Source organism: Melanotaenia boesemani, chromosome 23 (assembly GCF_017639745.1).
Source record: "Melanotaenia boesemani isolate fMelBoe1 chromosome 23, fMelBoe1.pri, whole genome shotgun sequence".
NCBI classification, from domain to species: Eukaryota; Metazoa; Chordata; class Actinopteri; order Atheriniformes; family Melanotaeniidae; genus Melanotaenia; species Melanotaenia boesemani.
This window is the reverse complement of record NC_055704.1, coordinates 10690081-10717166: the sequence shown is the minus strand read 5'-3', so window position 1 is coordinate 10717166 and position 27086 is coordinate 10690081. Positions and strand designations below refer to the sequence as shown.

The 27086-nt window shown below is 37.2% G+C and overlaps 2 protein-coding genes across 2 annotated transcripts; both read right to left on the bottom strand.

Annotated features, from left to right (window-relative positions):
* Positions 1–2345: 2345 nt before the first annotated feature.
* Positions 2346–10687, bottom strand: th2 (tyrosine hydroxylase 2). The gene is made up of 12 exons (XM_041977068.1): positions 10012–10687; positions 8751–8925; positions 8535–8623; positions 8383–8450; positions 8263–8313; positions 8030–8175; positions 6045–6180; positions 5886–5955; positions 5728–5784; positions 4614–4709; positions 4401–4534; positions 2346–2661 (listed from the first exon to the last, which is right to left on the bottom strand). Exons 1-12 carry the CDS (start codon positions 10234–10236, stop codon positions 2496–2498), a joined length of 1413 nt encoding a protein of 470 aa, XP_041833002.1. The 5' UTR covers positions 10237–10687; the 3' UTR covers positions 2346–2495.
* Positions 10688–11816: 1129 nt separating this feature from the next.
* pah (phenylalanine hydroxylase) lies at positions 11817–26384 on the bottom strand. Its single transcript, XM_041977069.1, has 13 exons — positions 26254–26384; positions 25277–25396; positions 20355–20538; positions 18436–18524; positions 17914–17981; positions 16431–16627; positions 14996–15131; positions 14843–14912; positions 14653–14709; positions 14181–14276; positions 13623–13756; positions 13418–13533; positions 11817–12461 (listed from the first exon to the last, which is right to left on the bottom strand). Exons 1-13 carry the CDS (start codon positions 26323–26325, stop codon positions 12418–12420), a joined length of 1383 nt encoding a protein of 460 aa, XP_041833003.1. The 5' UTR covers positions 26326–26384; the 3' UTR covers positions 11817–12417.
* Positions 26385–27086: the final 702 nt, after the last annotated feature.

Genomic DNA, 27086 nt, shown 5'->3' with positions numbered 1-27086 from the left:
TGTTTGATTTAATCTCGCGGCTGATTTGTTTGCGATGCTTTCCCAGAATGAAACGATTTGTGCTGATCTTGATCGGTGGAATTGGTCATTTGATCTGCTGATGCATACATCATGCATATTGTAGCTGTGAGGTCACTTTCTACCCTTTTTTTATAGTTAGTGTTATCTATGGTGCTTTTAATGGCCTATGAAAACTTGCTAAGAGCAGTGTCATACAGTCAAAGCAAAAAAAAAACTAAATTTTTTGTCATTTTAACTGTTATAGCAAGTATATGCTTAAAATGACAGAAACTATAAAAAAAATGTTTGAAAAAATGTGTTATCAAATTCAGTTTATTTAACAATTTGCTTATAACTTAATTTTGTTTTCATTATCTTAGAATGAATCGGTCATGTATTTGCACAGAAAAACTGCCACATTACCACTGTTAACGGCACAGAGACGAAGAAAGTAGAGCAGGGATCACTAATCCTGATCCTTGAGGCCTACTATTCTGCAGGATTGTAGATGTTTCCCTGCTGCAACACACCTGATTCAAATAAAATTGTTTTCTAATGGCTTATTGTCAAATTCTGCATAAGGCTACTAAAGATCTATTGATTGGAGTCAGATGTGTCGTAGCAGGGAAACATCTAAATCCTGCTGGTCAGAATGCTCAGCGAACCAGAAGTAAGGAATGATGTGGGTTGATGGTGTTTGAGAAGGGTGTCATCTCTAACTTGACCACTAGGTGTCAGTACATTTTTTTTTTTATTCTGTTTCCTTTCATTTCAGAGTCCTTTAATTTCAGATTATTCATATTTATATTTTGTGTTCACACTTTAACTGAATCCAAAGTGGATGAGATTAGTTCACGAAGAAGCACTATCATTTTGTGGTTCCAGTTAAAAACGTACTTTTAAGGTTCAGAACCAAGTTTTTTTGGTCTGAACAAGCCCGATAGTTCAAGGTTAGGGTCGGGGACTGTTATGGAGCCCTGCTGCAGAACTTTCCATGAACTTTCTATTCTTTAGGCTGACATTATCAATAGTTTTTTACCATTTGGCAAAGCCTTTGTGATTTATCTTGCAGTAGACTTGAAAACATTCTGTAAGTATTGTTGTCAGCAGGGGACGTCCAGGCATGTTTATGCAGCCAAAGTCACAAAGTGAATAAATGTTCTAGTGTCTTTGTCTTTGTGACCTCATTTGACCAAATGTTTGGGTTGAATTCAATAGCTTCAGAATTCTATTTTTACACCTTAAATGACCAGCAACATTTATTTATTTACCAGTTCTTTAGAAAGTTTAAGCATAAGAATCATCTGAACTGGCTTCATAACAAAGTGAGGTTTTCTCCTGATGAGTTCACCCTGGCTTCCTTACCAGTCGTAGTCATCTAGGTTTTCTTTTGCCATGAGTAATCAACACACCTGAACTTTGATAAGCTTCAGATCACAGTATGAAAGTCGTCTTATTTATTTTTCCTGAAACAAGCCTCATCCTTTCAGTTTTACTGTCAGCAGTCGGAGTCATTCTCTTAGAGATGCACCCAATCTGGAACTAAGTAAAGCCGCAAGTTGTTGCTTCTACATTTTTCTTTGAGTCCAACAGGAAAGACGTTTTCATCAGGACTCCAGCTTTGCCTTCATGGGCTGTAGGTGATCCATAAATCAGAGGGTCACTCTCAGGCTTGGGGACAAAGTGAACCTAAAGACTCAGACCTGGGGGAGGTAAGCAAGCTTGGTTTTCTCAGGCTTTCTCAGAGACGCCAGGTTGAGTTACTGTGCAGTAAAATTATGGGAACGAGGGTTTTGCAGCCTGTGACCCTGACAATGCCGTCCTGTCACAAATCCCACAGATGGAGATGATTTGTGTTTTTCTGAGGCAAAGCTTTGACGTGAACGGCTCTGACGTGCGTTGTCGCCCGCGTTAAGATCAAAACCCTGGCCATCTGTCAAAAATGCAGAGGGCCAAATTCTGCAGTTGAATGCAGAAAGAAAATAAAGAGAGAAGAGAGCCTGTCAGCAGCGCAGCTCTGCGGACCGTGCTGTGGTGGGCCGCGAGGTCCCGCTGACCTGGCCCCACTCATGTGCTGGGCCTCAGTGCTGGCTCTGGCCTTGACCAGCAACGGGAACATTATACTTAAATCATTCATAATTAGCTCCTTCCCTTTGCTTAACAACACATGAAGATAAATGGCTTCCAAGAGTTTTCCAAATGGAAATAGTCGGTTTGGATTTAGAAACTAGAAAATGGTTTACAATCTGTCTATTGTAGTCTTCTTAACTTTTCTTTCTCCATCACCTTTTTTTTTTTTTGCTTTTCATTATTGTCAAACACAAGTTTTGAGGACAGAGTTTCAGGAAAATAAACATTTATTCTTTTTTACATCTTCACAGTATATGCACAAACCAGACTACGTTTTCTGTGTTCATGAGTAATATCTGCACTTTTTACTCGGGCCAAACATGCAGCATGACTTTCTGATCTCTACAGAAGATCACATTCTGGTCTTAAGGTGAGCTGAGCTTCTCCAAGGCGCTGTGAAGGGTCCTCAAGTCCTCTCTCATGTGGCTCAGAGCATTTTGAATCTTGCTGGGCTTGTCCAGAACCTCCACACTGCAGGTAAATGGGTCATAGCGAACGGCAAAGGGGCGCTTGATGTTAGCTGAGTATTTTCTGTGGGAGGAAACATAAGCAAATGGTTTCAACTTCACTGATTATTAAAGGTGTTTAGATCAACTTTGAAATGAGGCACCAGCAGAGGCTGAAAAGAGGATTTAAATTACAAAAAAATTGGCTTTGCAAAAGTTTGAGTCCTAAACGTGTTCCTGCAAATAAAACCATAAACTGTTTTTGAAGAATGATAGCTTTATTAATTCTAAAGGAAAAATTAATTGGAATCAAATTATCTTAAAATCCTCTTATGAATAAATTCCAAACAATAACTAAATTAGTGTCAGGCTTATTATGTAAATACATGTAAGATGAAGATATTGAGGCTTGCTATATATAACACTTTTTATTTATTTTTTTTTTATTTTATTGTTTTTAAGAAAATATATAATACAAAACTTAATATGTAAAAGAAATTAAATTCAAGAAAAAAAATAGTCCCGATTTGTACAAAGCTGAATATTCGAAAACTTTAATATCTTTTAGAATCTGATGACATATTTAAAGGGGAGCTGAAGTGAAGGTGAAGCACTATTTCATTTCCTATAAATTTTCATGTCTGGAATACAGCGAGAAAGAGTCTAATTGGAAAGATAAGTATATTGCTTCATTTTCAACTCTGCTGATAGGCTGGAGTTTCGGTCCTGGGAAGCTGCAGGGCAATGATGGCTCCAGGAATGTACATAATGAATATCAGTGTACCATCAAACCAAGTCAGAAGCCAAGAGCTTTGTGTTGAGAAAGAGATGGTGTTACTTTAACAAGTCACAAGTTGGAGTTTGTTTTAAGATCTTTATTTCAGAGGGACCTTAAAAGCACATGTGTGCCTCAAGACATGATGGGTTAAATATAGAGACTTGGATTTTGTACCAGGAAATGGTTTTTATCTGTTTTATTGATTTTCCCATTTATAAAATATCACTGAAATAGTAAACGCTTTCAATGCATCTGAACAACAAACAACTGAATCTTGTTAAACAGTGGTGACATTAAGTTATTTAATATTAAACAAACTACACATCAGATCTTTAAATGCATAAATGAAGGTGATGGTGATGTGCACTTATAGCAATACTGCATGCATTTCCAGCCTTAAAGCTCTGTGCTTCTGACTGGTTTTTAATGGCACACTGACATTCATTATGTACATTCCTGGGCCGTCATTGCCCTGCAGCATCCTCAGGCTGAAAATCCAAACTTTGTGTTCCAGCCCAGAGCATCATGTAACAGCTGTGTTTTACTTTACGGCACCATGTCACACGTCAGCATCTGGAAATCAACAAGCTTGCTGTTTTAAACATGCACCATGGCTAATTTAGCTAAGAAATTATTTGTAACTCAGCTACAAATCAATTACAGCTGAAACTTTCAGGCCTTATCACAGAATCTGTGAGAAACTGCAGCTCCTAGCGTACAAAGAAATTTAACTTTTGTAGGTTTATGGCATATTTAAATGTTAAATTTGAATTTCACTGAAATGTTTGGGTTATTTTGGAAGAGGTGGTTCATGCAAGAAAATTCTAAAATTCTTTGCGAAATAAGGATGTGAGTACGAGCAGGAATGGTGGATAATTATGCAGAATGTCAACATAAAGTTATTTCTGCTACGTTGGGTAATATTATAGCTTCTGAGTCCAAGGTGGAGTAACTTTTCCAGGGCAAAATATATCTGTTGGTGATTTTGTTATATTTGATTTTAGGTGTGATTATATGCTGCAGTTCATAAACTACCAGTTTAATACCTTAGCTTCGTTTTTGCATCCTCAAAGCTCTCAGACACAAAGTACACCGGCTGGTAGGTTTGGTCCTGGTACGGCAGCACGGCTGTTTCCTCGGGGTTAAACGGCCTGTACTCCGGCTCGTTGGACAGAGCGTACTGCGAGGAGGGGTGAAAGACTGTTAGCATACAAAACGAATACAGCTAGACACGTGTGCAAACAAAAGTTCACACTCACAACAAGCTCTCCGTAAGAGGAGAGGAGTCCGGCGCCGTAAGCTTTCACTGCACCGTTCTGCTTGCAGAGGCCAAACTCCACAGTAAACCAGTATAACTGCAGACAGGGAACGAGTCCAGTTAAACTGGTGACCTGTTCACCTCAACAGAGCTACTTACACCCAGTCAACCCATTAAGGATAGCTTAACCACTTTTTTCTCTCCGTCCAGTCATCTATCCCCCATCCATCTTCTCTATTTTTCATCCCTCCATTCCCACTTATTCAGCATCTTTCCTCAACGTCATCCACCCTTCCTCTATCTCCCTGATCTCACACTGTCTCATTCATTCATTTTCCCTCCATCATCATCCATCCCTCTTTCCTTCTCTCTAATCCATCCATTTTATTCCCTTCCTGTGTCTTCCATCAAGTATTTTCTTCCACTTCATCCACCCACACTTCTTCTCTCATCCATACATTAGTTTTTTTCTACCTCACTCATCCATTCATTTGTCCATCCATCCCCAATTAATTCAGACATTACCCTAAACACCATTCATCCCTCTTTTCTCCAACTCTGTCTATTCATCTTTACTTCTTTTTCCATGTTTTTTATTATCCCTCATCTACCAAATAGTTCTTCCTTCCTCTCTGTGTTTCATCCAGCCATTCATGCCTCATTCCTCTCATCCATCCGTTCTCCCACTCGTTCATTTTTCCTCCATCCATTCCTTTTTCCTCTTATCTTGTCTAATCTATCCATTGTTCCTCCCTTCTTGTCTTTCCTCTATTAGTTTGTCCATCCATCCATCCATCCCTTAAATTCAGCCATCTTTTCAGTACATCATTGTGTATCCATATTTACTTTTCCCACGTGCATCCATTCTTCCTTCCTGTTCCTCATCCACTGCTTAGTTCTTCTTCCCTCTCTCATCCATCCAGCCAATCATTTTTTCCTCCCTCATTCATCCATTTGATCTTAGGAACATTTTCTCCAGTAAATAATCTGGACCGCCACAATGCGCTGCAGTTATTTATATTGACCACTAGATGGCAGTGAAAGCTCATAAAGTGATTTGTATGAAAATGTAAAAAGTAATGAACATTTAGAAGTAATCCTTTGAAAAATCTCACCGTTGACAATTTCTCAATGTCTTCATCTGAAGCTCCAAGTGAGGCGAGTCCAATCTCCTGGTAGCATTGAAAATAGTAATAATTAAAGCTAATGTAATTAGATTACATGATGGTTGAGGCAAAAACAAGGATGAAAGAGTTCATTGTGGTGCTATTACCTGAGAAAACTGTGCAAATTCTTTGTCTGCCAGCATGGGAATATGGCCAAGGAGTTCGTGACAGCAGTCTCTGTATGAGGCGATTGAAGAGAGTCAATAAAAAAAGCAGCTGATTAAATTAATGAATAATAAGCTGGGTGCTAGGGTGTGATAACTCACGGCTCAGGGGAGTGCATGGGAGCAGAGGAGTGCCTGATGTACTGTGTGCACTGAAACACTCTGAAGGCCAGACTGGCAAGGAAGTCTCTGGCTGACAGCAGGCCGGCAACTGGACGCAGCTGGAAACCCGTTTTCTCTGAAGTTGGCCAGAGAAAGGTGCAACAACGGAGGAGAAATTAAACAAAAAGTTAAGAATGTGTACACAGCTACTTCACATTTTAATCTCTTCATTTCTTTATCCTCTGTGTGTATTGCTTATTCTTTAGTAGGAAGATAAAGCTGTCATCTGATATTGATTAACACATTTAATTACACCAAGAGAAATCCTATCCATATCCCAAGACAAGAAAAGTGATAATTCATATCCAACAATTCATCAAAGTTTATTAATTAGCTACGGTACCACTGGGAAGCTTTAACAGCTGTTCTGGCCCATATTGAATCATCACTCATATTTGGATGCTTCTTTATGCGATTTAAACTGAGTGTGTAAATAATCAGAAAATACTGTAATCATGTTGCTTTCACCGGATGAAAAACTTGCAGATTATCAAATAGTGTGTTGGGGAGATCATATTAAATAGAGGGAGGAGAAAGAAATACATGAAAACTTGATGTGCCTGGCAGCTGTGGAGCAGGGTTTCCCTTTGCTTTTATAGAATAAGCTACAGAACTTTAATACCATATGTAATGCTGCATGTGTTGCCTCTTTAATCGCTCATCTGTTTACATGCTTCAAATATGGAAGTTTAGTTTTTATACCCTGGTGTGCCCTCTGTGGAATTTTCCAGCAACTCTCCAGTCGGTGCCTACATGTCCATGGGGTTAAAAAGTAAGTATATCATGCTATTTTGGGCTTTAACTCTCTCTTTTTTTTTCTACAGGAAGCCTTTCCCTTTTTTTAAAATACTCTCTTTTTATTTAAAGGTTTGTGGAAACTTTACAATCCTGATAAATATTTTTCTTTGTCTATATTAAGAGACGCAAATGCTGCTTTATGTTCATCATAACTGAGGCTGTTACAGTGTCTCGATAATGTTGTGATATTGTTGTCATAACAGCAATATTGTCATGTTTTTTTTAAAAAGAAAAACTGAACTAATTTGAACATTGCTTTTGAATTAGTTTTGTTCATTGTGTCATGACGATAATGATATAATTGTGAGATGTCACGATAATGACATCTTACAATTATTATTGTGATAGGAGGGATATTATCATGACGTCAGAGAAACCCCGAAAGACATTCCTACTGGATAAGTTCAGGTTTGTTTATTTTTATATTATCATGACTGCAAGGAGCCCTCTGCACATACGTCTTAGAAGACGAGTTTTGAGGAGACTTTTGTTAAAGTCTGAGTTCATTATAATGCAGGTACAGCATACCCACTGGTCACAGATTCTAATGGGTCACAGATTTTGGTGAAACACCTATCTTTGTAATTTCGTTTCGGTAAACTTGTAAAAGTGTTCGGCCACCGCAAATAATACTATCATTTGTATTTTATTAACACAATGCTTATCATGATTGGCATCACAACACAATGACTAGTTTATCATTTAATTACGTTTAATTATAAAAGCTCTTATTTTACTATTTGATGTTTGATGTGCAACAAGTATTTAGTTGACGTAAAAGTAATCTTCACCTTGGATGAGGTTATTTTTAAATCTAAACTTACCAGCTTTTTGGAAGTTCGGCTTCTTAAATGTTAATTCAGAGTCATGAATTTTTACTTAGACAAGTGCAGGTGTTAATAAAGTTTTCTGTCAGGTTATACATTATTAAAATAAAATAATTTCCCAGTATCTAAATATTCCACATGTCATCAGACTTTTTAAGAAAAATTTACATTTGTTTTACTTTTTGTTTAGTCTCTTTAGGAGAAACATTACATACATGTTTTTTTCTGTTTTAGAGGGAATAGAACAGAACAAATATTAATTTATTGTATTTTATACCAAAATCCTCAAGTGTTTGTTACCTTTCAGGAAGGCTGAAACGTCTCTGAGCTGGGGGATGCGCTCCTCTCCGTAGCCACACTCCTTCTCCAGCTGCTGCAGGCCATCCAGAAACTGCCTGCAGGCCAGACTGGGATAAATACTCCGTAGCTGATGGTAAACCTGCCTCCTTTAAAACACAACCACACCATGCTGTCACTTTATTGTACTTCAGTACCGACGCATCTGCATCCATAACTCTGCAAGGTGGTCTCACCATGTGGCTGTTTCCTCAGCTGTGTACTCCACTGTGGGCAGCAGGTCACCACTGCAGAAAGACTTAGTTAAGAAGTGAATTTTTAATGACACTAAGATTTCTTTTTGGGAAGTGACTCACTGTTTGTATCTGAAGGCAAGTTCAGAGATGGCAGCCCGTCTCTTTCTGTATTCAGAATCATTGTATCCCTGCAAAAAGAAATGTTAAATGACTTTTAATAAGCCTCTTTATTTAATCGGGTATATTTTTGCAGGAAATCTTTGAATGCTCACAGGATGGTCATGGTCCAGATCTGGATCAAATTTGGTTATTAACATGTTGCATCTGTCCAGGTCTTTTATCTGTCGGGGAAACCAGGGAACTGTGATGTGGACAGAAAAACATTAATTAGTCCTTTTGTAATGAGTCTGGCTGCAGGTTATTATTCAGATGAGGCTTGTAAGGATAAGAGACAGTGCCAATGAGAGAGAATAACATCAGGAACTTGCCCTTTTCTTCCGGTATGGAGCGAACATCATCAGCCACTCTCTTCAATGAGTTGATGAACACGTCCAGATCGGAGCTGTGAACTTCACACTTCATGAAGAACTCCAGGTCGGGCGAGCTGTTCTTCGACTTCCTCCCGGCTCGGCTTTCAATGTGGAGAAGTTTGGCTTCAAACGTCTGAAGAAGGCAAATAAAAAAGTGGTCTTGTTTCTTAAACTGTTCTGCATTTTCTGGTCAAACTTTTGCATCTCAGATTAAACCAAGTCTTTGTCAGAATGTTAGAGAAATTCAGTTTTCAAGAATCTTTGTAATTTTTCATTATTTAGATTTTGCCTTTCTTGTTGAATTTTTTTTTTTTTTTTTTTTTTCACTCAGCCATGAAGACTCTGATCTTCAACCCTTTAACAACCTGCTCCATTTGGTAAAGTACATTTTTCAGTGATTATAATAATAGGCCTATATCTATATATTTTTTTTTATTATGTGGAATTAAACCCTACCTGCGCCATCTCAACCACAAGGCTTTGGGTGCTAAAGGTTTGTGTTTGCCTCATTACTGTTTCAAACTTTTACCATTTCACTGTTATAATTGTACTGTTAACTGTCATGCCAACCATTTGTTTAAAGATATATGTATATATATAAATAATTATTCTTATTATTAGGCAATTGTCCTAAGGGAATGTAGAAGGAGAAAAAAGCAAGGAAAGATTTTTATTTTGCTTTTTTTGGCGGAAACATGATTTACAGGCTTTTTATGTTTGTTTTTATCACTTGAATGAAGTGATGCATACAGGGACATTTTTTATTTATTTCAAAAACACAAAAACAAAACCCTGAAATAAAATTAAAAGATAAATACATTTTTAATCCCAGAGGGAAATAGCAATGACTGAAGATTTTAATCTTAATACCATTTTATACCTGCCTCATTGTTTGAAACAGAAATTACATTCAATACTTTTGTTTTTCATGTCATTACATTTTTTTTACCATATAAAAAATATTTTATTTACTTAAATGTGCAACTTGCTAAATAAGCTGTCTATTTTCATATAAACTTTTATTGTATAAGATGTCCTGCATTGCTACTGTTTCCATTTCCAAACAGTATTTACAAATAATTTGAGTTTATGTGCAAAACCTGATCATTCTGTCTTTTAGTCAGAAGAAAATATGAGTAAATTAACAGCAAGATGCGCTTCTTAAACGTGGCAGTATGATTCCAAAAAGAAAAATCATTGTCTCCTGTTTAAGCCTCACCTCAAATATTTTCCCCGTTTTAAAGAATCCCGCATTTTTCTCGTTACTGAGTGCAAACAGGACGTTCAGAGTCACCCTTCCGTCCTTCTCCTCGAACACGAAACTGTCTCCGAACCTGGAGGGCCCCGGGGAGACCGCGGAGCCGCTGCCGCGCTCCCTGCGCGCATCCTCGATCAGACTCTGCTTCCTGCCGCTGAACGTCTGCGCCGCGCCGTCCGTCTTCATCTGTCCGGTCTCTGCTGCTCACTTCACGGTCACAGGAGCCGACAGGTTGTTTGTCTCTTGTCGCCTCGGTGTGCAGGTTTAAATAAGCCGTCACCACAAGGCTCTATGCAGATGAGTTACGCAATTGTAACACGTGCGTTTTGGTTTTTTTGGATGGGGACCTGCTGTGCGTCATGGTGTTACTTCTATTTATGGGGGCAAAAAATATTCCAGTTTAACAATGAGGCGCAGATTTATTCAGCTAGAAACAACATCGTGGGTTATGTAAAAGTTATATTGTCACAATTTTAAAAGAAATATTCGTGTATTTTTCCTCCATTAAATCCTTTTCAGCATTTTTAAGCATCTCCTTTTGCCATGGCATTTCACGACAGTGGTGTTCCATGTTATTTTCCTCAACTCATTTTATAAGAGGCTCATTTTTCAATAGGTTGAAAGAATTTAGATTGAATTGAAATTATTAGTAATTTATTACATGTAAAAGTTGGAGATGTATCATCAATCAGGTTCTTCATTTTCACTGTGAACAGGTTTAAATTTCCAGAAAAGTTACATATTTGTTAATCATTTTTTTTAAAAAGTGATGATCGAGAAGGATTAAGACGAGGATCCAGTTGAAGAAGAGGAATCAAGAAGAAAATTGAAGAAGAGGAAGAAAAATCCAGATGAATGGGAATTTATGAAGAAGTCAAGATAGGAATAAAGAAGAGTCTAGATGAAAGGGGTATAGGAAAAATGGGAATCAAGAAGAGGAAAAATCACAAAGAAGGAATCATAAGGAGGAATCGTAAAAAAATAACAAGCAAGTGGAATCAAGCTGAAGAAGGGAGTTAAGATAAGGAATTTAAACAAAGTCGAGAAAGAGGGAATTAAGAAAAAGGATAAAAAAAAATGAAGAAGAATAATAATGGAAAAAGTAGTTACATATTCAACTCATAAGGAGAGTCAGACGTGCTCCTAAACAACTACTCAAAAACCTCTGACCACAGAGCATTGCTGAAGGCAAACTGAAATTACAGGATTTGAGAATAAACTCTGAATCTAACACCTTTTCACAACATTTGTCCTTCTCTGCAATTACTCCACTTCCTGCAGGGTAAACCTCTGTCAGATGCTGGACTGAGAAATAAAGTTTCATAAGATGAAACAGAGTTGTGTCTGTAAAGTGGAAAAAAAAATGTCCCATGTGTGTACATTTTTCTTTAACTTGACATATGAACATGTTCCTAAAAAGGGTCTTAAGACTGGAAAAGCATTAATTATTCCTGTGTTTCTTTTTAGCCTTTTGTTCAAAACAAGGCAGGGTACTCTACATCCACTGAGTTATTGATTAGCCAATTATATGCAAAATATGGACATTAGAGGGCTGTATTCATTCAGCAGATCTCATTAGTCACAGATACATCTTATGAGTGTGTTTGAGGTTTACAGCCACGTTAGCCTGTTAAAAACATGTGAAGTTGTCTTTTAAAACCACAGTAAAATGTAGTTATGACATGAGATAAATACAAAAATATGAAGCGATATAAAAATCTTAGCATAAACAGGTTTATTATTATAGCAGCCTTACAGCTGTTATTTAATAGCCAAATATGTTCTCCTGTATTATAAAATGGTATTAAACAGACGAAGCACTTTCTGTTTGTATGTGGATGTAAATGGATTGAAATGCATAAATGAAAGTCCAAGAGAATAAATGTTTATTTGTTTCATTACATGTCATGCATACAACACATTTAATTTATAATCATAAAAGTAGTTTGTTTTTAATCATAGAAAAAAATCAGATGTGTTTACTTCATCACATTTGAAGTAAAGTGTTCACCTTGTATTTCAAATTCATTAGTTATTCAAAGGGTATTTGCCAAACACTGATTTGGGGTTAAAAAAAAAAGAAGACTTATCCTGAAAAGTAAGTTCAGTTACACTTATGTAGGTATTATGCTAACAGTAATAACCTTACTTACTTACTCCCTAATGCCTCTAACTACGATGCTATGTTTTATTCACTAAAATACACAGGAGGCTAGTATACACATATGTGCTGATTAATCTAATTTGCATATTTTTGATATAAAGAAAGTTATTTTTAAGAAATCTAAGCAGAACCACAAGCCCCCTAATAACCTTTCAACAGGGCTGATGTAGGAGGGAAGAAGACAGATGTGATTGGGTGTGCAGTTACTCCAGTTTTCGTAGGGCTTCACACAGTTTGCCCATTTCACCTGAAAAAGAAAAAATAATCATTAAAAGGTGTCTAAAAATAGTTCAAAGGTTTTTTACCGCCCCTATTTCTGTTGAAATTAAGGAGCTCATCAATAGATGTCGTGCTCCTTTAATTCTCTGAGCAAAGAATTAAACAAAAACAGCTCTGTTATACTCATTAAGCTAACAGCTCACTGCTTATTATAGACTCAAGCATGACCTGTTTACAATCAGGGTCCATATAAGGGTTTTTTTTTTGTTTTCTTTTCACTTTTCTGTTAAATACAGGAGTTGCTGTTACATTAAATTCTGTGACATTGAATTTAAATAAAAATTTTGCTACATTAACTTTCATGTGTTTTTGTTAAAGTGAGTAAATTTGTGTTTGGTTGGTTTTTTCTCCCCTTTAACAATATAAACTGTTAAACATGGTTGGAAAGCCTGATAAGTCACCTTTATAGTGAGGTAAAACTTGTAAGAAACAGCTAAATGAGGTAAGAAACACAGCTAAATGTGTGGGTAGTGCAACGGAAAAATGTGCCAAAAATCTCATGTTTTTACAAATAATACGTCATAGTTAAGGTGACTAATCAGGCTTTCCAATGATGTAAAATGCAGCATTGATTGGTGTTATTTAAGTGTATAAATATTTATATTTCTACTCCTAAGATAAATAAAATAAGTGAATATGACTAAATGCATAAATGACTCGTAGTTTGTAATTTTCCAATATGGTAACAAATATATATTTTTATAAAAGTTGGGATCATCATGCAGCTCGTGGTGCATTATGCCCATTATATCTTCTATACATCTGATAGGTTTGTGCACCTAGTGGTGATGGGCCACATTGAAGCATATTACCTGGTCTCAAATTAAATTAAGTTGGTAACCACCATTTTAATAAATGAATGAAAGTGAATTTGACCACAGAAAAGGAGAGCTCTCAGGAGCCAAATGATGGAGTGATGCATACTGTTGATGGAGTCTGCCAGGTTCCTGAGCTGCTGGGTGTTGTCCAGCACTTCAATACTCTGGGTGTAGGCGTTGTAACGTACTGAGAAAGGCCTGGGGATAATCCCTGCAAATTTCCTGTAGACAAACACACAAGTTCAGCATGTAGTCTAACCCTCCTGTGCACACACACTGTAAAATAATAATAATAGGAATGCATGACTGACCTGACTTTCTCTTTGGCATCATCAAAGCTCTCAGCAACAAAGTAAACAGGCTGGTACTCTGTGATGGGGTATTTCTGCTGGCAGGTCTTTTCTGGCTCGAACGGCTTTAGCCCGGGCTTGTCGGTTAGACTATACTGAAAAAGAACAGAGCAAGAAGATGTGTTTATCTTTCTTTTTTTAAGTATGTGGATTCAAATTTCTCAATGAGAGTCTATTCCTGTAAGTAAGCAGGAAGTGCAGCATGATCCTGGTAAATGTGGTAGAGTGCACATCCTCTGCTGACAGCAGCTGATGTAACCTGTGACCTCCATAGCGAGCTGCTCATCCTCTCTTTGCCGCCACTTACCCAGTGAACCACTTTACCGCCACCCTGCTGGCCTGTGAGGCCGACTCCCCCACTGACACATTAAACCCGAATGTGAGTGGACCACTAACCCACTCCCCACACTACTGCTGCTGTTGTGCAACGATGTTAATGTGTTATATCACCTAAAGCACATAAAGCAAACAGTGTGTTTCTGCTGTGGGGGTCTTGGAGTTTGTGACTCAGCTTCTTACCTGCAGCTCTCCAAATGATGAAAGCAGGCCAGCTCCATAAGCCCTGATCTCAGAGCCTTGCTTACACAGGCCGAACTCCACAGTGAACCAGTACACCTGAGTATACACAGGGTTCATAAAATGTGATCTATACATCAAAAGCAAGGAAAATTCCACAAAAACAAAGCTAAAGAAAAGTCTATCTACATGGTTAGGTGGAATCCAAGACCCATGCTGCCTTTAAATTTAAAGGGGCCATTTAAAGCAACAGCATCTTTACTACCAAACTGTGTGTTGTGTTTTATTTGTGTGCTCTGGTTTTGAGCTATAGTACATAAATAAAAAAAGTAAAAGTGCATTCATTTTTTACTTTTGAATGTTTAATTGTATATGTAATGCTTTCTCAAAAGGCCTGATTGATTATCTTTCCAAGAACCATAATCAATTGATATAAAAGCATTCAACAGTATAAAACACAAGCCACACTACTCACAGTAGCAAGTTTCTCAATGTACTCATCAGGGGCACCAAGAGATGCAAGACCAATTTCCTGTAAGGAGTGGAACAAGACAAATAGATAGTTAAATAAAAATAATTCAATTTAAAACATGTATCTTATATGCATGTATCAGATGCAATCTTCCTAATTTAATTCACTATTTCTGCTTTGAAAAGCCAAATACCTGTGAAAACTGGGCAAAACCAGAATCAGCAAACAGAGGAGCATGTCCCAGGAGCTCATGGCAGATATCTCTGCATTGGAAACATTGGCATTTCATTAACGTTACATGCTTATTTCTTTCCTGTTATATAAAGATGCCAGACTCTACACTCACGGCTCAGGTGTGTATGTGGGCTTGGAGCCATGACGAATGTACTGTGTAGAATGGAAGACACGGAAGGCGAGCCCGGCCAGGAAGTCCCGGGATGAGAGCAGGCCAGCTACGGGGCGAAGTCGGAAACCTGTGCACGCTGCAGATGAGCAATGGAGAGATGAAAGAGAATAAATGACCAGTAGTGTTAAACGAGAGCAGACAGAGGAAGTAGGGCATTTGAACAGGCCTTGCCTACATTCACACAGTGATGTTTAAAAGATAGCTGAATGAACACGAAACATTTTATGTAAAAAATGTATGACACATTTTTATCAGCTAACTGGCAGAAAATTAAACTTTTACCTATATTAGCCACGTAAAATAATATTCTTGTAAAATTATCATACAGGATAAAATATAGCAGAACAAACTGTTCCTGCTCAAATTAACTACATTGTGTAGTTAAAAAATAAAACTGATGTTTCATTTATATTTTATATTTCTATTTTAATATTGCATTACAGGTGTTAACCCTGCAACAATTAAATCTCTGTTAAAGGAAGTTAAAGCAAACACAAACTGAAGTCAAATATTCAGTGCTTACCATAAAGCTAGCAACTGTAAGCTGAAGTTCAGCTGGTTTAGTAGTGTGATGGAAAAAGCTGATTACCTTTTTTGATTTATTGAAATTAAATATTTAGAACATTGTAGTTTTCTGTTGGTTTTTAGTGTTGTTTTGATATGAAATTGCATTATATAACATAACTAAGTCATAAATTAGGCCTTTCTTTTAGCAACTTCTGCTAATGCTAGTTGTGTCACTAGAAAGCTAACACCTGACATAAACTAAATTCAGGCCAACCATACATACAGCAGGGAAATAAAACCACAGGCTTGCCAGTATTTTCTGAGCATCCTTAACATGAAAATTATAAAAGCAACTATTTAAAGCAATTATTCAAAAAAAATTTATGGCAGATGCATATGTGTATATATATATATATATATATATATATATATATATATATTGTTTTTTTACTTCCCTACCCATAGTGGCAACATTGCAATGTATTGGGAACAGCATGCTATACAGACATAAACTACTAATTGTGCAATATTTGTTTTAAAACAAAGGGAGATTTATTTACTAAATTATTTTTACTTCAGTATAGGAAACTTAATTTATTGTACAATTACTACATTTTAGTCAAACAGTACTGAAGCAAGCACCCAGCCTTGCAATTATTATTTTCTATGCAGCAATGCAGCAACTCTGACAAAGAAATACCTCCTGCTTTTACCACAGGCTTTAAAAATAATCAAACCAATAATCTTGAGCAAACAATTCTTGTTATCTTTTTCAGATCTTAATGGTTAAAAATGTCTGCATCGAAATTGTGTAATAGGGATGCTTTCTGTGGGATCTGATGGAAAGTGGCGTTAGTGCAGGACATACATTGCAGGAAGCGGGATACGTCCTCCAGCTGCGGGATGTTGTCCGGCCTGTAACCACAATATTTCTCCAGCAGGGGGAAGACCCGATTGTGTTCCCGGCAGGCATGAGTAGGGTACAGAGTCTTCAGCTCCCTGAATACTGTGCCCCATGTGGCTTTTTCCTCTTCTGTATATTCCACCCTGGGGATGATTTGGCCACTGGGACACAGATAAAGTTAAGTATGTTCTATCTGTATATTGAATATAGGCCCAATTCCAGTTCTAAAGGACCACTGCATATTCCCCTGCTCCAGCACAACTGATTCAAATTAAATCGACCTTCCCATTTTAATAAAATTAAGTTTTACTCAAGTTGTTAAAGATTTAATAACTTCTACCTGGTTTGCTGAAGCAGAAAACATCTATGAACCTGGAAGACAGTGGCTCTTGAGGACCAGAATGGGGCTTGCTTGACATAGAAGATATCAAATATGCAAAACTTTATTTTTATTATTATTTTTTTTTCTATAAAGCAAAATTCTAAATATATTTTTGTTTGTAAAAATCTGGAGTAAAAATTGGAAAAGAGTTTCATGGAAATGTTTAGAGAATCCAAAACATATGAGCTTAGACAAATCCAATGTTAACATCTTAGACCTTAAAAAGCTTGGTAAGGTTATGGCTTGTTCAGAGGCACAGTTTTTAATGCTGCCTAGTTTGTGTTGTAATTCTTAGAACTGTTTTTAAAAACAGGAGGAGGTTATTGTGGGGTCTAGATGATGAGAGTGCTTTCTGAGAAAAAGGTTTCAGAGTATGCATCGCTAAGCTTCAGTTTGGAGCCATCTACTGTGTCTAATGCATCATATTTGATACATACAGTTTCTGAGGCCTACTGCATGACCATATGGTAAAAACTTAAAATGTGGTGAAAACACTATTGTATACAATCTGATACTTGCCTTTTTCCCCCTGGTGGATAACTTTTTCACTAATAATTCTAACATATCACACTGTAACATACTGTAATTATATGCAAATTATTTTTATTCATTTTATCTTATTTTATCCCTTTTTTAATTAAAGGGCCAAATAAAGACTTAAGAAATTTTTTTTTTTTTAATTTTCTGACCATAATTTGGGTCAAGTGTTGAAGGACAGTTACTTTTCTATAATTAAACCTATACATGACTGTTTTTACCTTCTTTAACTCAGTCAGTCTCAGCTTCTCAGACATTTTCCCAAAATGTTCTGTTGGTTCCTTGTAATAACTAACGAATGTATTTTTATTTTAACTTCTGCTAGACTACTCCATAACATGTTTTTTTTTTTTTTCATGATATACTGTATTTTAGATGTAGCCTTTAGCCCTTATCGGGCCCTTAATTGTCCTGGGTTTGATGCTCTATGTAGTGCCTCTAAATAATATTTCACAAAAAGGAAATGCACATTTTTGTGGTACATTTTCCAACTTTAACTCCCCGAATTTAGGTAAAAAATGTAGTTACTGTCTGTAGTTGTAGGCGATGTCAGCAAACTCCTTCCTGCGGGCTCTGTACACAGGATCTGTGAAGCCCTGAAAACAAATGCACACACAGGCACACACAAAAGAAAACCATGTTAGATCTCATGATCGCAGTCTGGCAGCTCACAGCTAAATCAAAGAGTGGAAATCCTCTGCCAGGGCCAAATCCTGCGGCCTTTGACAGCATTATGCACTCCGTCTCTAATAAGAACATGCAAATACATATTCAAATGAAGCCTTTGTAGAGTGTTTTTCAGCTTATGATGAATACATTTTGCTTTAATGGCGGTGGCAAAAGGGAGCAATTATCTATAATTATAGGGGCTCAATTAAAGCAATGACATCAATTTGTGTAGTTTCCATTAGAATAGAAGGTAGAGTACGTCCTGTCATCTCCACAGCTCTGCTTTTCATTAGACATGTAGGTGTGGACATGTATTCACACAAACACACACACAGGGGCAGGATGAGGTAAACAGAAGGTGACAGATGAGTCAGAACTTACCGGGTGATCAGCATCCAGCTCAGAGCCATAACTGAGGATCTGGTTGGCAAAGCGGTCCAAATCCTGAATGTCATTTGGGAACCATGGCACTGGAGGAAAAAAGATGTTGAAAATGTGAGGTTTTTATTAGTGTTGTATCTGAGTTGATAGTTTTTGTTGTTGTTGTTTTTTTTTTATTGTCAGATTTCTCTATGGCTTCTCTGTGTCTAGTGATTTAAAGGTTTAGCTATAGCACAAATTGATACTGATGATCATTATGCTGATATGTACATATTTTGCCTCCAGGATTTTTTTCAGTATTGTGGCATTTTGACACTCAGCAGAACAGTAGATGAGGGGGCATCTGCTTGTTCATTTGGATTTATGGCACTCAGAAAACACTGGGGCCAAGTCATTAATCTACATTTGGGCAGTGTGGTCCAGCCCGAGGCCCCAGCAAGACAACAGAGCCCTGCCAGGCTCCTCCACAAACAGGCTGTCTGCAAAACATGATGTAAATGTCCCCTCGTCCACTTGACCCTGACCAGCAGACCACAGTGTCTCCACAGAGGCCAAAGAAGGATCCTTGGTGGCCCTTTCAATCTCAGCCTGACGTGACCTTGGCATGTTTTCCCTGTCTGTGTTTGTCTGGTGGTGAGACACAGACTTCTTCTGTTTTTATCAGGCCTGTTGGTCCTCAGTAGCTAAACTAATGTCTTTCTGGAAACAACTAATAAAAGGTCTAGAGACTGGAGGTGAAAGGACATCAGTGTCACTGGCGACACTGGCTGTCTGGCTGCAACACTGAGCACAAGCCAGAGCTGATAAATGAACCATTTTAGTGGTATTATTAGTATCTGTTTTATTGGATTTCTCCTAGCTGTGCTTGTTGTGTGGATCAAAGGAAGTCAGTGTTGGTGCTCTCATTTTGTCAAGACCAAAATATCACAGCTGTTAGGTTTCAACTTCATGTTCTCCAGATCTTCTAGAAATAAAGGCCACATTTAGCAATGACACTTGTAAATGTTGGATGGATGTTTAATATTTACATTGGGATCTTAATGCAACATTTATTTAGGAAATTTAAAAGAAAATATCACTCTAACCAAATGACATCATATAGTTTTTTTTTTTTTTTTTTTTTTTTTTTACATTTAGCTAGCGTTTTCATTTCTTTGTTTTATCAGAATCAGAATTATTAATCATTGATATTTTATTTTCCACTGTTTTCACCAAGTATGAACACACACATAAGGATGTTTTTTTACCAGCAGATGTTGTCACTAATGCAAGATTAGGATAAGTAAAAAGTCATAAAATAAGAAAGGAATAACATAAGTAGCTTTAGTAGTGAAGTAAAGTAGAAGTAAATTGAGGGTTTAATCTTTTAAATGTGTATTTAAGGGTCTTAGTGGAGCGTTTCAAGTTATCTATTATAACCACACAGCTCCCTTTGTATAACCAACAACCAGAGGATGCATTCAGAGACTATCGAAGGTTTATTTGTATAACAGATTATATATATATATATATATATATGGTTGTCAGTCCAATTTTTCAACAATTTTTGATGAACTGCCATGAGATTTAAACAAATGTCCATATTCTCCAATGTATATTCTCACTGTTCCTCTACCATCAGCTTCAGATAAAAAGTTTAATCTAGGCAGCAAAGCATTTATATATGTTCTGGACATATAACCAAAAAGTTTTGCAGATATTCATGGAATTATTTTTTATTATTTAATTCTAATTCTGATGCTAAATAATGCTAAATACTTTAGCTTTTTCTTACACCCATCCTAAGCACCGATAATTAATTTGACCCATTTTAAAAATCTTCCTGACATTTAAACATCTTTATTACCTGTCTTGTGTTGTGGTTTCATGCTTAAGTTACTTAATGGAAATCCTCTTATCACAATTACACACTCACTAACCTGTGTCCTTCTGTTTGTTGCGTGATAGCTCATGCACTTGACCACTAATTTGTGTGCGCAGGCTGTCAATAACTTCGTCTAGGGCCTGAGAACAGTTGGAGTCAACACTGATAAAGAACTCATACTCTTCTTTGTCCATCCGTGACGGACGGGACTCGATGTGCATCAGGTTGATTCCTTTGTCCTATGGTGAGAAAGAAACACAGGTGAGAACATAGCTGATGTATGTTAACTACTTATATATCCATATTTATATAATTCTCTTTTGTTTAAGATATATTTTTCATTTAATTTACATATTGTAGTCAAGTAAGAGAGGCTTTGCTAATGCAAGCTGCAGCAATGAAATGAAATGAAATGAAATGAAAAATACTTTATTAATCCCTTTGCAGGGAAATTCAATGCCTTCCTGCAACCACTAGAGGATGGTGTTTGGCTACTTAACTGATGGCTATTTATCAGAGTTGGAGGAGTTCCCCAGGACCTCCTGTTAACAGCCTTGAACTCTGCAAACTAAATCAAACCCAGACAGACTGTGTTTTGCACATTGAAGACATTTGGAATACATTGTATTTGAAACCAAGTTTGGGATAAACCACTCTGATATGCGGAAATGTCTCACTCTGGGGCATTAACAAAAATTAAAAGGGTTTCCAGGCTTTACAATTTACCAGTTTTACTCAGTGTCCAATATTCAAAACTTTTCTAACACATGTTAAGGCAATCTTCAAATTGTTTTTTTGTTTATGTAACTTTTGGGGAGGGAGAGGGAGTAAGTTGTTCTCTGTCGACTATAGGCTCAGTTAGAAGGAGCAGAGCAAGAGGGCCTCTCACATCTCCCTTCTCCCATCTGGATCTTATTCACCATTTAAGTGTGTTTTATTAGGTCCCTGTGCTTATGTATCCCTGTGGAGTGACAAATGGTATGATCAAAGATGAGTCCAGGTTGGAATGTAAGAAAATGTTTTTTTCTAGACATGTTAAATAAGGCAAAAATACTTTTTTCCCATGTTTTCCTATAAAAGTATAAAGTCCTTTGTGTGCCCTGTCTTGAATATATTTTGTATACCAAACACTATGAGACATGCATAAAAGGGAGGTATATTAGACGTTTATGAGTGAATAATCAAGGCTGTGATGAGAAATGAGAAATATTTAACATAGCCAGTCCTAAATCCTAAACCCAGCATGATGCAAGGTCTGTACCCCTCTGAGCCGCTCCGCCACCGTGACGTTGGTGACAGCAAACATGTCCTGCAGAGGTGTGATGTTAAGTCCAACCCCTGGCCTGACTTGTCATAAGAAAAAAACATGCTGCTGTGTCACATGTGCCCCATGCGGATAAGCACTGTGGCAGTTTTAATGTGCAACGTTCAGAACAAAATATGGAGATTATACATCAGAGTGAGCACATGATAGATTTCACATGGCTTCACAAAGCTGTCGCATTCAACTAATCAGAACTTTCTGGAAAAATCTGGAAGTGTGATCACACTTCCAGGGAAAACCTGGAATTATGTTCTGCTCAAAGCTGTATTATTAAGACTATAATCATATTTGTAGTCAGAAGGATTCAGCACGTGTTGTATCACAGCAGGGGTCTGGAAGTTTGTGTTTTAATGATTTGGGGAACATTTGGTCTGTTTTACAGAAACAGAAAGGAGGAGGTAGGTGGAGCAGGGGGAGGATCGGCATGGAAGAAGCCCATAGGTTCAAAGAGAGCTTCCTAAAGTTTACTGTTGGATTTTGAGGGCAGCACTTGGCACATACTTGGTATTAATCAGTCAAAAACATCCACATGTTCAACCCCAAACATGGAGGAAATGACAAGGTGCTAGAAAATAATTTCACCACAAAATTGTAAGCTTTCAGTCTTAGACATTAATCACGCTGGCTCTTTCCATGTTATATTGTTCAAATTATGTGCTTTTTGATGGTACAAAATGTTCAGCTCGAACCTTTGCAGAAGTTTGTATTGTTGCCAATGACTGTTTACTCTGGGCTGTCACACAGTCACGTACACACACGGAAATTATATTGATAAGAAAATTGAAAAAACAACACACTGTTACTGACTGACTTTCTTGTGGTTACCAAGTATTATGGTCCTTAACTCAAATTAACGTGTTATAAAAAAAATACTTAAAGTAGAAATATTAAATAAAATCAGGTAAAAAACACAAGTGTTACCAGAAAAAGTTCTCATCCTACAACCTGGCATCCACATACATGGAAATCACATTTTTGGTAATCTGCACCATAATACTTAATCCTATGTAACTGGAACCTGTTGAATACAAATCATCTGACTCAAAGGTCAGGTCAAATAATTACCATGACTATAAGTGCATATTATTATAGCTTTATCAAGCTTAATTCACAGCTTTGTAAAGGTCAGAGCTCTGATGATAATGTACTGACACCATCAGGCTAACACAAAGCCTGACTTATAAACCAAGGGTGCAGCCAAATTGTTTAACGTCTTCTTTGCAACTATTTAGCTACGCCCATGGTTTGTGTCTTTTTATTTTTCATGCTTTTCATTGACCTCTACTGGAAATGTCATGCATTAAAAGAAAGATGAGATGTGGGAAATATAAATATTTATGCAGCAAAAATAACCTGACCTTTGTTTTTCCAACAAAACTTACCTTTTAAAACTTTATATTGGTAAATGGTAAAAGGTTTGTGTTTATATAGCGCTTTTCTGTACCTGGAATGATACCAAAAGCCTTTTACATTATACATCACATTCATTCACACATTCATGGCGGAAGCTGCAATGCAAGACGATAACCATGACCCATCAGGAGCAATTTGGGGTTCGATGTTTTGCTCAGGGACACCTCAAGATTACACCTCAAACTGGCAACCCTCAGACTACAATACGACTACTCTACCCACTGAGTTATGTCTACTCTACATTGTACATATCAATAGTGCTACTTGCTCCCAGGAAGATAATCCTTTAAATTGTGGCAGCATCCAGCAATGGCATTAAAATGTATGTTAAAGGCTATACTTTACCACAATTTCTGACACTTTATAATAGTTAGATTGGCTGATGATTTTTGACTGGACCACACAGTGGAACTAAAGGCTCATTTATTATCCCTTTATGTTCATAAATAGGTATGTCTATTTCAAACGGCTCTGCTCTCATATTTTCATGCATCCTTTACGTTGTCAAGGCTGTTGGCCAATACATCCACCAGAGGGCAGGGCATAGTTCACCTTCACCTTCAAGTTTTAGACAAGTAGAGGATGTTCATTCTCAGAAAGACGCATAAAAAGAAACTGCACAGGAGAGGACGGTGGTTTGTGCATTAAGTGCATTGATTTGAGGCTTCTACTTCTTCCTTGTTCCTGTTGTGGGTCGCACCTCAGCTTTACTCCTCAACACTGCCCCCACACAATATCCGGTGATACTGCTCCCTTTGCTATGTCAGGGAACACATCCCCCAAAAAAAGACTATTATGCACATAAATGACTCAGAAGATGGACAAAATGCTCAGTATTCGTCTTTTATGGAGCATAAATGAGCCTTAAGCATAAGCTGCTAGTTGTCTTGTAGTCAGGTTAAATCAATTAACTGTTTCTTTTTGTCTGTGAGTTGATGCAGCATATGTGAGACATTGCAGCTGATGAAGGTTTGCATCTGTAAAGAAAAAACTCTTTCAGCCCTGAGCACAGCACCCTCACAGAAATTTAGCATGTGCATCCAGGTGTTGTGTTTCTATCAGTGCTGATCAGCACTGATCAGCTGGAGCCAATAAATAACCAGGACTGTTGTGGAGCAACTTAGCTAACTACTGGACAGCAATTTAACATTTTTCCATTTCACTCAAAATCAAGATGTTAGCGGCTTTAAACATTTATTTATAATATCTACAATATGTAAAAGAGCTTTTAATTTCAAAACAAATATATTAGATACCTCACTGTATGTGTTAATCATGCAGCTTGTTGAAAATATGTCTTCATTGCCAAAGTTATCAATTAACCAGTTGCATTGTGGGAAATATAGTATCCAGATTTATGCCAGCGAGCTCTGCCAGATTTATTTTTATTCAACTTGAGTCAACAAACAATTGCTGTAGTGCCCTTTCAGTATCAATGCTTAATAGGTTTTACAGATTCTAAATACTTGAGGAAGTTATTCAATTGCAAATGTAGTATTTATTCGTGAGTCATGAATTTACGACCAGTGAGGCAGGAGAATTTTCTAGCAGTCCTGTGTTTTAATATTATAGAAACCCTGGAGGTGGTTACCACAGCTACTTGTTATGTTTGCACTTGACTGATACAGAAACATCCGAGATAAGCTCAGTTTGTTTAGCTTGATTTTAAACCCCCCCTCCCTCCAGAAAAAAAAAGCCAGAAGATAAAAATAAAAAATTATATGTTTGTTTACAACTAAAGTACTAATAAATTATAATTATAAAGCATTAAAATTATGACTTAGATTAATGGTTTATGAGTATATTGAGAATTCGATATATATTTACAGCACATCTGTCTTGTTTTGTTAAATGTTAATCAGTAACTTAATGAACACAAGAGACATTAGAGTCATCGAGTCCTCATGTCCTCTAGTTTGGATCATTAAAGGGACAGTTTACACAGAATTAAAGACAAGACTAATATCAGACATCAGAAGCCAAAAGTTGATTGAAAATATTAAATCATTCCTTTGAGCATTTAGCTTTTTGCTCTCATAAGCTCTTTGGATATGGAACCGTTTGTTGATTTCTCTCATTAAGTTTTACATAGCTGTTTTTTTTTTTTAAGTCTGATTTAAAGACAATATTGTCCATTAAAAGAGAAGTCCAGCAATGTGGACTAATTTCTAACATTCCTTTATTTTCTTCTCAAGGTTTCATTGCAAACCCAGACAAAGTGTTTTGCTTGTGCTGTTTACCTCAAAGAGTCGCAGGGCCTTGGCCAAAGCTCCAACTTCTTCTTTCAGGGAGAAAATGCAGGATATCACCTCTGACTTCTTGCTGGTTTCTTCCTCCAGGTACATGGAGCCCCTTCTCTTCTGCAAAGAATAAAAAAAAGATGAGGAAAAGCTCTGCTTTTGAAAAAGTGCATTGTAGTATTTTTTTCCTTGTATTTAACTTCAAGATATGAGAATGTCAAGCATTCCAACCCTTTTAACCAAAGCCATATGAGCAACCATGAAATCTTTAAATCCACGACTTTCTACTTTACAACATGATCTTAAGGCTTACCGCTTTCACACATTTTAACCCCTGGAAGCTAAAAAAAGTGGCCCCTGCAGTTTAGCGTTTCCTCATGTTTCCAAATGGATTTGACACATAAAAGACATGAAAACAACATTTTCTCTATGGTCCAGCTTGTAATTTATAACGTAACAATCCATATACCTTCTACAGGCTAAACAAATGCACCAAGTCTCAACTTTGGGTTCACTTTACTTTTGAGAAATCTGTGAAATATGTTTAAAAGAACAGAAAACACAATCCAACACTCCTAATTGGGGGGGGGGGGGGGGAAGAAAATCACATTTGACTTGTCATTATTTTAGTTGTTAGAGTGATCACAGAAAACGTTTTGCTCGCTTAACAAAAACGAAGAAAAACAAAAGAACCTGTATTGATTGTGCGTTTGATTTTACTGACAGCTCACACTGTTTATATTTTCCACTCAGATCAGCTGCTTTTGTCCTCTATTCACCGACAGACCTCTCCTTTGTATACAGTACCTGGAATATTCCTGCTATTACTGAAGCTGCAGCAGAAACAATTCTGTCCTCTCTGCTGTGATTAATCGTCACCACATTGCACAAATATATTGATGAGGTTTGATTCAGAGCAAGAAAAAAAAAGAAAAAAATCTTGCAAGTATTTGATCGTGACCATAAATGAAGTTTACCCTTGTGCCCGGAACCTCCGTCTCTTCCTCTGGGCTGTGGTCTCCATTCACCCTCTTGTACGCAGCGTCCATCCTTTGGCTGTGCAGGTCTGAGCGTATTGATGCTGAGCTGAGAGCTTCCGTACAATAGTTTGTGTGAGGGGCTCCTGTATATAAAAGCCACCCCCCCTCTTAACTGCACGCGGACCACGTGACACCACACCCCCTTGTGCATCGGTATGTCACGGGACAGTTGTTGTGAAACAGCATTATTATGACACATCTGCTTCCAGTTGCCCACCGCTGGGTTAAGGCCGCGCTCATGAATTCTTGGCATTTTTTTTTTTTTTTTTTTTTTCGCACATACGTGCAGCCTGGCTGACCTGAGAAAAGGTAGAAATAACCGCACAAACTGACCAAACGTGCGCTTTTACTGCCCATATCATATAAAAAACAAAGTACTCCCTCTTTTGTTACTGAGGTTTTAGATATAGGTACACAATGAAAGTAATATAAAATAATTTAAAAAGTCATCTAGTCCTTATCAGGTCTTAAAGTGAGGTAAATACAACATGATGAATATTGCAGTGTCATTATTTGAATGGCCATTCTGTTGTTTTATTGGTTTATTATCAGGGAGGCATTAGCAGGCAGTCTGCAAAATAGTGATAGATTTAATTTCTCAACAAACAAACGCAAAGTTGTTGTGTAATTTAATAATAGGTAAGATAAGGACCCTCTGTTTTAATTATTATCCGTTCTTTTCTAAGGGAAAATAAGTTTTCTATTAATACTAATTGGAGCATGTGATGTGGATGTGTTTATGAGTTTGAATGCACTTGCTATATACTGAA